Source organism: Botrytis deweyae, assembly GCF_014898535.1.
Source record: "Botrytis deweyae strain B1 chromosome Unknown BDEW_011, whole genome shotgun sequence".
In the NCBI taxonomy this organism is placed as follows: Eukaryota; Fungi; Ascomycota; class Leotiomycetes; order Helotiales; family Sclerotiniaceae; genus Botrytis; species Botrytis deweyae.
In genome coordinates, this window is record NW_024066218.1 from 959,678 (window position 1) to 975,263 (window position 15,586).

Consider the following 15,586-nt stretch of genomic DNA (forward strand, 5'->3'; position numbering starts at 1 on the left):
TTGCAATCTCGATACGTTTTTATCGCTAACTAGACATATCATTCTTTAGAAAGTATCTTACAGCAGTTGCCAATCCTCACAGGACTTATATGCACTGGATAGCATAGTACACCATGCCTAAACCTTAATAAACTCCCAGACTATTATCTGTCCCTCTCCCTCTCCAGTGTTCCTGGGTTCTCCATATTCCCCCTCCCCAAGCTTTGCCAGATATTCCCCCCTCATCCCAACTTTCCATAGCCTTGACCAATGCGGCATCATCAAATAATATCCACCTTTTGGTGTGGGCTTTACACTGAATCTCTCCCATCCACTGGCCCATGTTACAGCACAATATATATTGCCCCAGAAATTATGGCCGAGAAAGCAACCAGAAGCGGCATTCTGAAAACGGAGCCATCCTTTGGTCTCGGTGCATTTCCACTATTGAGCGGTGAGTTTCAGTATAGCCCGAGTGAAGGTACGGGCCGAGAGGGCTCATTGCCTAGGGATTATATACTCACGTGGATGCTAGAGCCACGGTTATCGCCTGGCTTGGCTAAGATAACGCGCCCAGAGTCCAAAGTCAGGAGTCTCCCAGATGAGGAGGCGCGGATTAGGTAGCTTGAATTAGGCCGTGGGACTGAGCTTGAGTGGTGAGGGGTTTGATCGCCTTGGTCCTCGCGGTTATCATCGCCAATGATGGTAGAAGGGGGGGTGTAGATGGTAGAAGGAGGTGTGTGGATGGTAGAAGGAGGTGTGTGGATGGTAGCAGGGGGTGTGTAGATGGTAGGAGCATTGGAATCAGAATCGGCGACTGATTCATGGTCGTCTTTGTTGAAAGCCATGTAGTATGAAAAAGGGCCAGAGAGAATGGCCAGGACTAAAGTGAAGATGCCTGGCTTTTGATATTTCTTCTTCAAAGGTGAGTATGGGACTGAGCTGCTGAAATGGGGTTATTCTCGTGACAGGGCGTGCTTAAAGTACAGTCGGATGACTTGTTTGTATTTTCGCGAACAAGAAGCCTATTTCTCGTATCCAGTGACAGTGCAAGTTCAACATTTGCTTTTCATGAATAAAAGTCGTACTTTGGAGCTGATTATATACTTAATCATGCAGGAATTAGCCGCCTGCGACCCCGCATGCAGGCCAATCATTTTTCTGCTGCGCCGCTCACTGCCTTGAAAAGGTGCAGGAAAACCCTCCAATTTGCAAACGACGATAGGCTTTTGTGAGCTTCTGTTTGTTTCTGTGGTACCGGTTTTCAGGCTTGTGTTCCAGAGGACCCTGTGAGCCTGTGACTTATTTCGACGCCTTCAAGCATGTAACTAATTTCACAGGCCAAAAAGAAACTTGACACCACATCCGAATCGGCAATTAAGCCTCAGATATAAATATTTATAGCAGCGTTTGTGGCTATGAAATATACAAAACTTGATACCAGCTCCACATTGTTGATTCCATCGCACATAGCTGATGATGAATCGAGGCAGAATCTTAAAGCCATGGCAGAATACGGCCTTCCTTCACCATATAGTTGTTATAGGAATCACCGTGATAAGCACACTTACCTCACACCCACCACAGACAGAAAGCAATTGAGCGCTGGCCAACCCTTTCTAATTCGACAACAAGAACAAGAACAGCGAGATCGATGGGGAGCAATATGCGGGCGTTCAAAATGATAGGCTGAGTGATAGGTTGATGATGAATCTCTCAAGAGAACTTTGAACGGCCATTGGGTCCTTATAGGACTTCATTAAGAGTGCATTAACCTTAACCCTTTGAATTCCCTCCGCTGAATGCTGGGTATGCTCCAGATTGACAGCTTTACTGCTCACTGGAGCACTGTTAACTAGCACTGCATGAACCATCTTCAATAGACATATCTAAGAACGAGATATACTGAGACTATAACAAGGCATACCTTCAGTTAAGCAACAGTTTAAACATAACCAAAAACCCCAGACTATAGTTTCAATAACAACATTTTCCAAGATGTTGTTCTTCACTGATCAAAATCCAAAAATATACGAAGTATATTGTGGCTAAAACCGCGGCTTACTCAGCCGTCCCTTGTTAACAATAAATCGTATGTAGGAGGTAGGTAAAGACACCTCTCAATAGCAGCACAACCCAATTACCACGATCAAATTCCTCATAATCAATCTAATAACTCGCATTGCAAAGTCCCAGCAACACAATTGCCACATGCGCAACCCTCCCATCGATAGCTCCACAAAGATACGAAACATACCACTTTGCGCCCCAGAGCTATACCAGCTCGCACCCTCGCAAACCTCAGAGCCAAATATTACCAACTCGTTCAACCTTCCAATTCCTTAATTCAAGATGGCTCAATACTTTCTCGATTTACTATATACCCTCACGAACTGCATGAGTTGTTTTCCGGGCTCTCCGCAACTCAAGATAAATAATCGCAGTTTCAAGATATTACGATTACTGGGCGAGGGCGGATTTTCCTACGTCTACCTCGTCCAAGATACCAGCAGTGACAATACCTACGCTGTGAAGAAAATCCGATGTCCATTCGGTCAAGAATCCGTGGCCCTCGCCATGAAAGAAGTAGAAGCCTATGCGCTCTTCTCGCCGCATCCAAATATAATACACAGCGTGGATTACTGCGTCTCTGCGGATCGATCAGATCCCGGAGCGAAGACGGTGTATATCCTGCTACCATATTATCGACGCGGAAATCTACAGGATATAATCAATGCGAATCTGGTGAACCATACGAAATTTCCGGAGAAGAGGCTGATGGTTTTGTTTTTGGGAGTTCTGAATGCACTGAAGGCTATGCATCAGTATAAAGTTAAAGGAGGACCAGGTGGTGCGAATAGTGTGAACAAGGCGAAGAAAGTCAGGGCGGATGCGGCGCGGGCAGACCAGGAAGCGGAAGAGGAAGTGGAATCGAGGAGGGGAAGACAGAGAGGGAGAGAAACCGATGAGGATAGTGAACAGCAGGAACCACTTATGGATGGGGAAGTTACCATGAGTCAAGAGGGTATTGCGCCAGGAGGAGCTAGGGCATATGCGCATAGGGATATTAAACCAGGTATGTCACAGGGAGAACCCAATGCGTGAAGCTATCTAACGTCAAGAATAGGAAACATCATGATTGACGACGACGGCGTCCAACCCATTTTAATGGATCTCGGATCCCTAGCTCCCTCACCCACACCGATAACCTCCCGATCACTCGCCCTAGCAGTGCAAGACCAAGCAGCCGAGCACTCCACCATGCCCTATCGCGCCCCCGAACTCTTCGATGTAAAAACAGGCAGTACTATCGACACCAAAGTCGACATTTGGTCGCTAGGCTGCACGCTATACGCATGTCTTGTCGGAAAATCGCCCTTCGAAATGCGCAGCGATGAAACGGGAGGAAGTCTGAGCATTTGCGTATTAGGAGGCGATTGGCGATTTCCCGACGAAGGAGCTGGGGGAAAGAAGAAGACCACGAATCAGACGGGACAAAGTGAAGATAGTGGTATTAGCGAAAGTATACGGGAAGTGGTGCGAAAGTGCTTGAAGGTGGAACCTAGTGAGAGACCGGACGTGGATGAATTGATGGAGATTGTACGGGGCGTAATTGAGGAGTTGCCCGAGGATGGCCCTTCGTGATTGTGAATGGGATGGGGTGGGTCAAATGGATATAGGATATGATATGATAGGACGGGACAGGTCGGGACGGGACATGGTTTGGTTCAATTCGCCCTGTACGATTTCTCTGGGAGAGGACGAGGATTAAACGAGGCGTTATCAAGGGCGGGGAAAGCAGTGCTGCCCAAGGCGATGAATAATGAAGAGTTGAGATGATTTCAACTCACCAGCCTAAAAGTCAAGTCGCTTAATGCAATAGATGTGCGTTTCTGTGATCTACAATGTCTATAGTTAACACATTGACTCTATCTTGGCAATATAATTTAAATTTTGCAAGAACATTTCGCCCGGGTCTAGGTTAGATTACATTTTTGAGTCTAGATGTTATCACCTCACTTGTTCAGACGGATATGGATCTTGGAAATATCTCTTTAGAGTAAGAAACTAGGTATCACATGCAAGCAAGCATCAATTTAGATTTGTATGGTATTATTAGCGCAGCGAGGCGTATATGCTATTATATCCGAGCATCTCAAGCTCCTTTATGTGTTAGCTACTTTTTCAATATAAATCCATCATCTTCTCTGCATAACATCCGAGCATGCAACATTGGCAGTGACAGTGACAGACACTGCTGTTATCTTACACATCCACAAAGTATGTACCACCATTCCAAGCCATCATTTCCTTGAAAGAAACCAAGCAAGTCGACAGACATCTTACAACTCATCATCATTCGACGACTGGGATTCCAAAGTCTTTCTTCTCTTCTGATGCGATGCATCCACCTCGTCATGATCCATCCCAGCATCATGGCCACCTCTCTTCCCACTCGTACCTCCACTTCCAGCAATCAACCTAGCAGCCAACAATCCCTCTCCCACATCAGAAAATCCACACATAACCTCCACGAATCCATCTTTCGTAGTTCGGGACTGGAATTTCTTTTGCAGCTGCTTGAGTAAGACGTCGCGATCATTCTCCTTCCACAATCCTCTGATAAATCTTGCAATGAAGTCGAATCGAGACTTGCGTGATTTAATTGCCTTGTGGTATTCTGTTGCCTGAGCTAGATAGGCCTCGATAGTTTGATCTGGGGTCTGCGAGATATTGATCCATGAAGGGGGGTGGGCAGCTTTGCGGGATGTCGCATTTGGTACTGGCTTGCTCGATGGTGGTGGGACTCTCTCATTTATCGGTGTAGTAGCTACGAGTGATAGTCGAGGGGCGAGGGGCGGACTCATAGGGCCATCATGCGCGAGTGGTGAGATGGCTTGACTTGATTGGCGTCTATTCGGCGTACGAGGGATGCGATCATTGAGAGATGTATTGATTTCTGACGACAAGGCTGAAACGGATTGTGAAACTGGTTGGGGCTGCTGTGTAGTAGATGTGGACATACGTTGCTCAGGCGCTTCAGCACTTCCCCGAGAAGAGACGATGACAGATGGCGTTGCCAAATGCTGCAGACCCGCGACATCTAGACCATGACCAGACAAATCAGTCCCAACTGGCACCCGATCCTTCTGTAACTCTGTATCACCACTGCGAGCAAGAACCGGCTCTGCAGATGCAGTCTGTAAACCTGTGATCATCAGTCCCACTCTCACATTCGCAACCACATCACCAGCACAAACTTACCCATCAACCCACTCAACTTCTCCATCTTCTCCATCTTCTCCTTCAAACTCTTCACTTCATCATGCCACTCTTTATTTGTCTGCATCAAATCTCTCAACTCATTTTCCAACTTCTCCAATCGATTTTCAGTATCCTTCGATTGCTTTTGAGATTCCTCAAATCCTCGTTCTGCATCTGCAGATGTCTTATCTACCTTGGTTTTCAAATCCTCGAAGATGGTCAAGAGAGCGCGATGTTCTTTTTGAAATTGTAAGTCAACTATGCGTTGAACGCCATTTACGGCTCCTTGACACAAACCAACACGTTTGAGAGGTGACTTTGCGAATGCCCTTGTCATAGTGAAGAAACAAAAATGACTTATCTAGAGAATGGTGAGACGCCAATTAATATATGATGTGATAACAATAAACCTAGTACGTCAAGTACTACATAAGAACCATGAGTATTATGCGTAATAAGAAAATTGATGGTGGTGTGTCGATGAAAGGTGAAGGTCGACTTGAGCTTCTTCCAAGTTCCTACTCAGCTTAGCGAGCTCGCCGCCTGCGCTTGTGACACAACACCATTGGGGGAAAGAGCAACTGTGATATGATAAATGGATGACATTCAAAGGAAAATATGCAGACATCACTGAAACATTTGACTATTTTTTATTAAATTTTTTTCATTTTTGCCGGGATCTATGGAAAATGATCTCAGCATCTATCATCAATCGTACTACATCGAATGGACCAGTCTTGAGCCAACTGTAGGTAGATCTGAGTAGACATAGAGGTCGTGAGACAACCGATGAGGAATCCCTAAATACAGAGATTAAAAAGCAAAGAAGAACCCCCCAAACCTCTAATGCCATAAAATACGCAAGAAATAATCCAGCTGCACCAACCAATGCAGCAACTTTTATGCTACCCATTGACCAAATCCTCACGCGCCGGGCGAACCAGCTACGCTCACTATCACTGCCCTTATAAAGGGGGTTTCGATGCTGTGGTCTCTTTATAGACATTCACGCTCGAGAACTCGTGATTTACCAAATTGTATATTAAAAGAAAATTAAGCTTAGATGAGATCAGCAACGTTCATTGGCATCTCCTCGATTTGAGTGCTGTAGAACTGCTCGATTTCTCTCATCATGCGGACATCATCAGCGGTGACGAAGTTGATGGCAACACCCTTACGTCCGAAACGTCCTCCACGACCGATACGATGGATGTAGTTCTCACGGTTGGCTGGGAGATCGTAGTTGATGACCAAGGAAACTTGTTGAACATCAATACCACGGGCCAAGAGATCAGTGGCGATCAAGACACGGGATGAACCGGAACGGAACTCCTTCATAATCAAGTCACGTTGACCTTGGTCCATGTCACCGTGCATGGCGGAGACGGTGAAATCACGGGCAGTGAGTTTGTCAGTCAACCAGTCGACCTTTCTTCTGGTGTTGCAGAAGATGACTGCTTGTGTGATGGTGACGGTCTCGTACAAATCGGAAAGGGTGTCCAACTTCCAGTCTTCCTTCTCAACAGCGATGTAGAATTGCTTAATACCTTCGAGGGTAAGCTCGGCCTTCTTGACCAAGATACGGACGGGGTCACGCATGAACTTGGTGGTGACCTCAAGGACGTCTTGTGGCATGGTGGCGGAGAGGAGGACAACTTGGGTGGATTGAGGAAGGAGTTGGAAGATGTCGTAGATTTGCTCAGTGAAACCACGCTTGAAGGATTGTTAGTGAAATCGTTCTCAAGCAAGACTGAGCAGTTATAAACTTACGGAAAGCATCTCATCGGCCTCGTCAAGAACGAACATCTTCATGGAGTCGGTCTTCAAGAAACGTCTTTGGATCATGTCGTGGACACGACCTGGGGTACCAACAACGACTTGAGGACCATCTTGAAGGGCCTTCATGTCATCACGAACACTGGTACCACCAATGCATGCGTGGCACTCAACGTTCATGAAGTCACCGATGGCGACAACGACCTTTTGGATTTGTTGAGCCAACTCACGGGTTGGTGCAAGGATCAAAGCCTGGCATTGCTTAACGTTGGGGTCAAGCTTTTGGAGGACGGAGATGGAGAAAGTGGCGGTCTTTCCGGTACCAGATTGAGCCTGGGCAATAACGTCATGGCCTTTTGTAATATATTAGATATGCTGAAAAGAAAGTCGCATGTTTCGATGAACTCACCCTTGATAACTGGCATAATAGCACGTTGTTGGATAGCAGATGGACGCTCGAAACCATAAGCGTAGACACCTGTAATTCCATGTTAAATTTGCTCCTCCAAATGTGTTTGTTCATGGATTTTTGCTTTAAATCGTACCTCGGAGAAGCTCTGGCTTCAAGTTCATGGTATCGAAAGAGTCGACGGTCTCGTCATAGTTGGACTCGATTTGTCCTGCAAGAAACAAAAGTGGTCAGTCTTCTTGTTTCTATTGATTGATTTTTCTCCTTTCCCACAATGCGATCATGTAGGATCCATCTTCAAAACATCTTCAAAACATCGGTGTAACTCACCCTCTTGGATCTCCTCGAGACCCTTATCAGCGGAAGCCATATTTGCGGGTTGTTTGAAGTAAAATCTAGATTACAAGCTCTTGCTTGAAATCTAGAAAATGATAAGGTTGGTAGGTGGAGGTGGGGTGAAAAAATGCGCAAAGTACTCTTGAAAGAGACTGCGACGTGAAGCTCTGATTTATTTGGGGGTGGAAAACTAGATAACAACTCCCGAGAACGAGAGTTTGAATGTATATCTAGTGATTTTGATTGCTTGCTTGTGTTTGTGAAAGTTGTGGTTTGGAGAGAAAAAAAAGGAAGAGGAAGGAGGGCTTTGATATTCTAAAAAGTTTTTTGGGGAAACTCTCGCTTATTTTTTTTGTCCCGCTACTATTAGTCTCGAGCCAGTCACCAGTAGTGAAGTATCTAGGTAGGTTGATGGATGTGTACCAAGGTAGGAAATAGATAATAGGAATCAAAAAAAAGCAAACAACTACTTTAATCAGGCTGAATGAGGAAGTACTTACTTGTTAGGTACATACCATATTAGTTAGAGAAATAATGGTTGAAAAAGGTTCATCCAATCAACATTCGTTATATGTGTTTGTTTCAGACTCTCTTGGGGAGACTTTGACGTGTAACCTATTCGGGTATCTTTTTATGTCTGAAGTAGAGGCTATTGACTATCTAGTATATCTAGTATCGTAGGTAGGTAGCTATCTAGAGATACTCTTGAATAGATTATGAATGAAAGAATTCAAACATTGACTCATAGAGAATTAGACATCATCGACATTTGAACTGTATGCCCATTACATACTAGGTATTCAATCAAATATTATGACTACGGTGGACAGTTGCAGTAACAGACACTTAGGTAAACCTTGGAACAATACAATCCATGACCTCGGGAGGTCTCAGACAGACAGACAGTACAGTGCAGTGCCACTTCATCAGCCACCTTTGATCTGTTAAAGTGGCGATCCACCCCCTCCATCTTTTTTGCTCCACGGACCACTCACAGTATGGTGCAGAGAAAAAAATATATTATATACATTTGATTCTATCGTAAAAGAGACAAAATATAATTCACCCCTTCCCTTCCCCTTCCCCTTCTCCTTCTCTCTCTCCTTTTCCTCCTCCTCCCCTACTTCATACCCATACATGCCTCCTACACCTGGTACACATTATTCCTAAAAGTCTCAACTTGGATATTGCATTTATCTCTTATCATTCTACCCCTCCTTCCTGTTACCTTTATTACTTCCCTTTCCACACTTTGACATCAACCATGAAATCCGCTTCAAATCTGGATTTTGCAACTCCCATACAGCCTAGTGGCAATAGTACCACAACTATACCAGTATTCGAGTCAGCAGAGATCGAAGAGTCATCTGTTTCCATCCCACCTCATCCTTTAGGTGTCAAGCCCTCAGGGAATCAATATACAGCTACCAGCAATGCCCGTTACGCGATTGGATCTCTCCGGATCTTGCCGGATGAAGTGGTGGCCATATTATTAGAATCTTTGCATCCTGAATTGCTAGCCTTGCTTGGTTCTACTTGCAAATTCTTATATGCATTCACGCGATCCGAGGAACTTTGGAAACCTTTATTTATTGAGTGAGTAATTTTGATTCTCTTTATTTTATTTTGCTGTATTGAATTATATTAAATGAGACGTCGTTGCTGTTTTGAGAAGTTGGAGTCATGGTAGAGAAAGACAATAGGAGTCATTACAATAGGAGTCATTCCTTTGAAACTACTAGCGTTTAGACATTCAAAAAGATGACTCTTTGTCATATTTCGAACAGGGGAAATAGTTTTGAGGAAGGATTTTCATAAACTCCTTGGTTACGAGTATTGGCGAGTTTTTTAAAAGAGGAAGGATCATTTGTATTTTCTATCAAAGCAATAGTGGGGATTATCCACCATTCATGTAGGTGGAATATTCCATGTCCATTGAAGTGTCCATAGAAGTTACTTAGCAATCGAAGACTCCAATACATCAAGTGATATTTTTGAAGGTTCGAATATGTTTACAGCCAGGGAGATTATGATACATCAAGTGACATTTTACAAACCTCCCAAGACCTTCAGCTGGGAAAATCGTATAGAGCAACTAAAATACACATGTCACTCTTTAACCACAATTATCTGCACTCATGTACTACCAATACTCACCTAATCTGACTGCTAACCAAAACATAGGTCCCCAGTATCCAAGTCAGGTACCTTCAAATGGCGAGGTTCATGGCGTGCAACATTCCTCAACATAGAAGAAAGCCAGCTCTCAAAAATCCAATGTAACATTGTCTTCTCCGACGTCTTATACCGACCATTCCTCTGCACACACACCCCCCTAACCCCCTACACAACCAACATCCCTCTGAAGAACCAAATTCCCCGCCTCGGAAACCTCACTCCCGAAGAATTCACCTCAACCTGGAGCGATAAACCCTTCATCCTCACTGCCCCAGTGAGAGAATGGCCTGCCTATCATTCCTGGGACATCGAAGCTCTCCTCCGCCAACACAGCGATATCAAATTCCGCGCCGAAGCCGTCGACTGGTCTCTCAAGACCTACATCCAATACATGAACCACAGCGCCGACGAGTCTCCCCTCTACCTCTTCGACCGCGATTTCCTCTCCAAAATGAACCTCTCCACCCCCAAAGCCAGCTCCGCCCCACCCTACCAAATCCCCTCCTGCTTCGGCGAAGATCTCTTCCAGGTCCTCGGCCCCAACCGTCCCGACGACAAATGGCTCATCATCGGTCCCGCTCGCTCAGGCTCAACCTACCACAAAGATCCCAACGCCACCTCCGCCTGGAACGCCGTTCTCCGCGGCTCGAAATACTGGATCATGTTTCCCTCCACCCCTTCTTCACCTCCCCCACCCGGCGTATACGTCAGCTCGGATCAATCCGAAGTCACATCTCCCCTTTCCATCGCCGAGTGGCTCCTAGGTTTCCACTCCGAGGCGCGTCGCACGCCCGGATGTATCGAAGGCGTATGTGGTGCTGGGGAAGTGCTGCATGTACCCAGTGGATGGTGGCATTTGGTAGTCAATCTGGATGCCAGTATAGCGATAACTCAGAATTTTGTGCCGCGCGCGCATTTGGTGGGTGTGTTGGGCTTTTTGAAGGACAAAGCAGATCAGGTTTCGGGGTTTAAGAAAGAGGTGACGGATCCGTACACGATGTTTGTGGAGGGCATGAAGAGGGAGTATCCTGAGTTATTGGATGAGGCCATGGGGGAGCTAGAGAGGAAAGCGGAAGGAAGGAAGAGGAAGTGGGATGAGGCTGTTGCGACTGGGAATGGGGATGGGGAGGCTGGGGGATTTAGTTTTGGATTTGGTGGGGACAGTGATGAGGAGGTGCCTTGAATTCGTTAATTTTTAAAGCCGATTCAATCATATCTCGAATACACGAATGTAGGCCAAGTATGAAGAGTGCAAAAATCCACTAATGGCTTCCCTTCTTGATAAACCCCCGAGATTCAGTGTATCCAGCTCTTGAACATTCATATGCAAACCAATACTCCCCAGTTCTGAAATTGATCACTTCCCATGTAGCTGCAGATTCCTTTGAGACTCCATAGGTCTCTTAACATATACCAGCTAATTCCTCTTTTCAATGTTCCCAGGACGCCTCCCATACTCCAGATCCCCAATTTCTCCATTCCGAGAATCCGATTTAAACTCCCAATTCCTACATTGTCAATTTCACCTTCCCAATCCCAATTCCAAAATGTAACAATCACAACACAATATTCCCACTCAAGCCATCCATCTTCTATTTCCTCGCAGCTCCAAAATTGGTCCTCGCCTTCTTATTCCCCGTATTTTCCCTCGTATCTGTTTCACTATCGTCACCCCCCGCCATCTTCTTATTCTTTTTCCCTTTCCCCGAAGAAGCAGATGTAGGCGTCGCATGATTCGATGCGCCGTCGCCATTCTTTGGAAAACTCATCGACAAGGGCGTCGGTGCCATAGCTGCAACTGGTGTTGAAGCTCCCGAAGGTAGTGGGGAATCCTATTCCGAGATTTCTGTTAGTCCCATCCAATTGCCTCCAAGTTCCCTCAACTTCCGGACTTTATGCACAGCATGCGCAATTGTTCGAATTCTTGTACCACCCATTGTCTCTGCAGCCTTGCCACCACAATAAACAATCTTTCGAATAAAACTGCTCAACTCACAACATTGACCTTCCAACTATGCGAGCTCCCACTAAACGGTCTATCCGTCCCTCCCACCGCCGTGCTCTTTCTCCCCGTTCCAGCACCCCTTCCCACTCCACCCACGCTCGCACCTTTCGCGTACCCATCGAATCCAGTTATGATGTTTCCCTGCGGGGTCTCATCCAAATACTCCGTTTCCTTTCTGAAAATCGCCTCTTCACTGAGCGCCAAAACCCGCTCGAGATTCTTCTTTTGCTCTAATAACTGTTTAAGCTTTCGTCGTGTTTCGTCGTAATAAGGAAGGCCTGCCGTCGGGTCCGCCGTGCGATTTTCCTTCGAGGCAGTACCAAGAGCTGTAGAGGATTTATTCGAGTCCATGATGGTTGATTGGTAAGTTGCGCGAGGTAGCTGAGATATGATTGTATAATGGTTTGAACCCCGAAAAAGGAGCAGGAAGCTTGGGCAAGGGATACAGAATGGAAAATGACGCACGGACAGAATGAGAGCTTTTTTGGTCTTATCCTTATCGAAGCTGCGGGTTAGGATAGGGCTGAAGTTGAACCAGGAATAAAAAATGTCTGGAGCTCCGCGTCCAATTTTCATCCAGTTTCCTGGGACTAGACTCTCATAGAGGTCTGTCAAATACACATGTTCAATCGAGTTGAATCGGACTTAATTGCCCAGCTGCAATGTGAACTATCAACCTACCTGCCATTATCCAAGTTCGAACAGCAATTATCTGAAGTATTTAAAAATAGTATGGGACAGGTCAATTTTTCAAGGCTGAAATTGGTTGTAGTATCACGTTGTGCAGGTAGAACTAATGTTGTAAATATATTTCCTTTTATGTGCCAGTATACCCTTAATGCCATGGTCCTTGTATGCCTGATTCGATTGATATGTTCCTCAATGAGCGTTAGCATGAGTTACTGAATGTTCGGTGGAACTCGAAGTTCTCATCTTCTTAATCTTTTCCCTTAACAATTTTTCTCGCAATTCGGCGGCTAACTTCTGCGGATCTTTTCTCAAATTCTGATGCCAAAAGGACGGGTCAGCGAGATAACGAACGTAAACTTAGTCGGGTTTTCTTTCGATAAAAATGAGATTCTCCCCTTGCCTTATGAATCACTACCTACCTGTGCAGGTTCGGCAGATCCAGCTGTTTTATCGGCTTCGACGTCTCGAATTGGTGATCCCCTGTCACTTTTTTCTTCAGTATCAGCCCTCTTGTTTCTTCCATCCTCTATATCTGAAGAACTATTCCTTCTTCTTCGGCTTGTGGGTTCATATCTTTGCAGAGAGCGACGTCTCTTTCCATTATCATTCCTTCCATTACGGACTTCATCCTTCGAAGAATCCCTACGACGTCGAACAGGGGGAGAAGCGCTCCGGCTAATGCTTCGCGATAGCCGCCTCACATCGCGACTGCCTCGTCTATCTTTTCTGACAGGACTTGAGGGTGAGACAGTTCTCTTCCGTGGGGTTGGGCTTCGGCTTAATGAGGGAGATGAGGAGCGAGATCTAGATCTAGAACTCGTGTTGCGACGACGGTATCTGCGAGACTTTGGAGGTGGAGAACGACTTAAGGATTCTGTCGAAGCTCTTCTCCGCTTTCGAGGTGGAGAACGTGATTTTGAGGTCGAAGGAGATCTACGGCGTGGTCTTCTCTCTGGACTTCTCGCACGTCCCCTACCACCCCTCCCACGATTGCGCCTTTCTGGCGATCTAGACCTGCGCCTACGAGGTGATGGCGACCTAGATTCTGAAGCTGACCGACTGCGTCGTCTTGGTGGAGATCGTGATGGGGACTTTGATCTTGAAGGCGACCTAGAGCGTGATACAGTTGGTCTTCGCCTGTCGTCTCGTCTATCACGAGTTGCGGGAACGTAAGTGTCGCTTCGAGGTGGTAGGACATAGACTCTATTGTCTCGCGCTCCGCGTGGCGACCTCGAATATCTTGGGCCTCTTCGATCGAACCCTCTGCCACCACTTCGATCAAAATCTCGATCCCCGCGACCACCGCGCCAGCTATCTCCTCCTCCTCGCCCACGTCCTCCGCGATCGCCTCGTTCGCGATCTCTTATTGCGTGCATTTCCCGGTCTCTCCGTTCACCGTCTTCTCGACGCCGACGTGCATCATCTGCAGCTTGCTCGGCTTGTATCTGAACAAATGTTAGTCAGTAATCCCCATAACTCTCCGAAGTATTTAAACCTTTTCCTGTATAAGTTCCAACTTTTTCGCCTCGAGAAGTTCTTTTGGAACACCTTGAGGACTGGCCTGCGCACTGAGACAAAGTTTCCATAACTCCTTGCAAAACCCCGGTGTATCCTTGTCGAGAAAACCGGTGAGTGATATCTGTAACTTTTTGATATCCGGCTGCAGTCCACATTAGATTGGTGTCTATTAAATCAATCAGATAATACCTACATATCGTGAACCCTCAATGAGATTAAAACACAGTTCAATGACAACATCATCTTCAGCTCCTAATATATCTGATATCTTTCCTGCGATCCATCTGCGTTGCACAATAGGGTCAGCTTGCCATTCCCTTGGTCTGGTATCTCCAAGCTCGTTTGAACGTACTTTTTCATTACCTCCAAATTAACCTTCTGAAAGTCGACTTTCTGGTTGAACTCAGGTGGAAACTTGGTCGACTTCAGCAGCTTCGCATCGACGGAACTCATGGCGACGGCTGTTAGAGGCTATTGATACTAGAATGAGATGTGGTTGGGCGTATTATACAAAGTGATTGGAGTCGAGAATTGAGCTCGCAAGATAATAAAATACCCTAGCAAATAAAGCGCGTTCTACCGCATATCGTCACACAGCATGACTGGCTTATGTAAGCACTCGTTGCGCCAAATGACTCGTTGCAAACGTCAAAATGCTCTGCAGAGCGAGGTAAAATAATTGGAAACTATTTGATCGGTTTTCTCCACAATGTTGATTGTGTTATATGATCATCTTTGCATTTCAGATGTATGCCATAGTCGCTGATAATGGGCGACTATTACCTAAGTCGAACCATGAAGCTTGAGATGGACAGGGCCGCAGAATCGTTCATAATTTCTACTCTTTTCACATTCACCCAACAGTGCTCTATCTCAGGTACCTAGGTAGCTCTAGATGTTCTTATCATTCTTGGTAGGAGATAATACAGTCTTTTACTAGGACTGAGATGAAAGCAGAAGAATCAAATGTATTAGGGGAAGTGTCCTCGCCATTCCTTTAGCACACAATTGTGAACAGTTTAGATCGTTCACGCCGTTTTTCTTTGGCATTGCATAGTCTTGCAGTATCAAGTCCTCCGGTAGCTACCTCAATGGTCATCTTGAGTATTCATATTATATGCCTTGGGATGTTCTCTGAGTAGCAGACAAGTATGCGAGGTTGCCAATTTCAGAAATGATGCTTGAGTCTTTCATCTCACATCCCTTCTCGCATGACTTCAGGAAGCTCCTTCTTTATAGCTCTGGTCTATACAGATACAGAAGATGAAATTTGTGGTAGATTTTGAAGTGCAAGAACACGCACGTAGAGTTTTTTCATTTTGGATTTGCGGAGTGGATGCTCATAGGTGAATCTGCTGGTCTGAAAGGGTTATGTTCAGGATTCAGAACTGTCGCAGCAGACCAGGTTGACCAACGTCTAAACCGAATAC

General features: G+C 45.7%; 7 protein-coding genes across 7 annotated transcripts; 2 read left to right on the plus strand and 5 right to left on the minus strand.

Annotated features, from left to right (window-relative positions):
* Positions 1–117: 117 nt before the first annotated feature.
* Positions 118–827, minus strand: EAE98_005734 (uncharacterized protein; the record flags this gene model as incomplete). The annotated part of the gene is made up of 2 exons (XM_038953356.1): positions 118–423; positions 504–827. 2 exons carry the CDS (start codon positions 825–827, stop codon positions 118–120), a joined length of 630 nt encoding a protein of 209 aa, XP_038810457.1.
* Positions 828–2,331: 1,504 nt separating this feature from the next.
* Positions 2,332–3,624, plus strand: EAE98_005735 (uncharacterized protein; the record flags this gene model as incomplete). Its single annotated transcript, XM_038953357.1, has 2 exons — positions 2,332–3,055; positions 3,107–3,624. The coding sequence occupies 2 exons, from the start codon at positions 2,332–2,334 to the stop codon at positions 3,622–3,624; spliced, it is 1,242 nt and encodes a 413-aa protein (XP_038810458.1).
* Positions 3,625–4,322: 698 nt separating this feature from the next.
* On the minus strand, positions 4,323–5,581 carry EAE98_005736 (uncharacterized protein; the record flags this gene model as incomplete). The annotated part of the gene is made up of 2 exons (XM_038953358.1): positions 4,323–5,188; positions 5,245–5,581. The coding sequence occupies 2 exons, from the start codon at positions 5,579–5,581 to the stop codon at positions 4,323–4,325; spliced, it is 1,203 nt and encodes a 400-aa protein (XP_038810459.1).
* Positions 5,582–6,303: 722 nt separating this feature from the next.
* Positions 6,304–7,799, minus strand: EAE98_005737 (uncharacterized protein; the record flags this gene model as incomplete). Its single annotated transcript, XM_038953359.1, has 5 exons — positions 6,304–6,957; positions 7,015–7,373; positions 7,430–7,498; positions 7,566–7,640; positions 7,760–7,799. The coding sequence occupies 5 exons, from the start codon at positions 7,797–7,799 to the stop codon at positions 6,304–6,306; spliced, it is 1,197 nt and encodes a 398-aa protein (XP_038810460.1).
* Positions 7,800–9,029: 1,230 nt separating this feature from the next.
* On the plus strand, positions 9,030–11,126 carry EAE98_005738 (uncharacterized protein; the record flags this gene model as incomplete). The annotated part of the gene is made up of 2 exons (XM_038953360.1): positions 9,030–9,361; positions 9,950–11,126. The coding sequence occupies 2 exons, from the start codon at positions 9,030–9,032 to the stop codon at positions 11,124–11,126; spliced, it is 1,509 nt and encodes a 502-aa protein (XP_038810461.1).
* Positions 11,127–11,535: 409 nt separating this feature from the next.
* Positions 11,536–12,299, minus strand: EAE98_005739 (uncharacterized protein; the record flags this gene model as incomplete). Its single annotated transcript, XM_038953361.1, has 2 exons — positions 11,536–11,775; positions 11,940–12,299. The coding sequence occupies 2 exons, from the start codon at positions 12,297–12,299 to the stop codon at positions 11,536–11,538; spliced, it is 600 nt and encodes a 199-aa protein (XP_038810462.1).
* Positions 12,300–13,039: 740 nt separating this feature from the next.
* EAE98_005740 (uncharacterized protein) lies at positions 13,040–14,609 on the minus strand (the record flags this gene model as incomplete). The annotated part of the gene is made up of 4 exons (XM_038953362.1): positions 13,040–14,083; positions 14,134–14,298; positions 14,350–14,440; positions 14,509–14,609. The coding sequence occupies 4 exons, from the start codon at positions 14,607–14,609 to the stop codon at positions 13,040–13,042; spliced, it is 1,401 nt and encodes a 466-aa protein (XP_038810463.1).
* Positions 14,610–15,586: the final 977 nt, after the last annotated feature.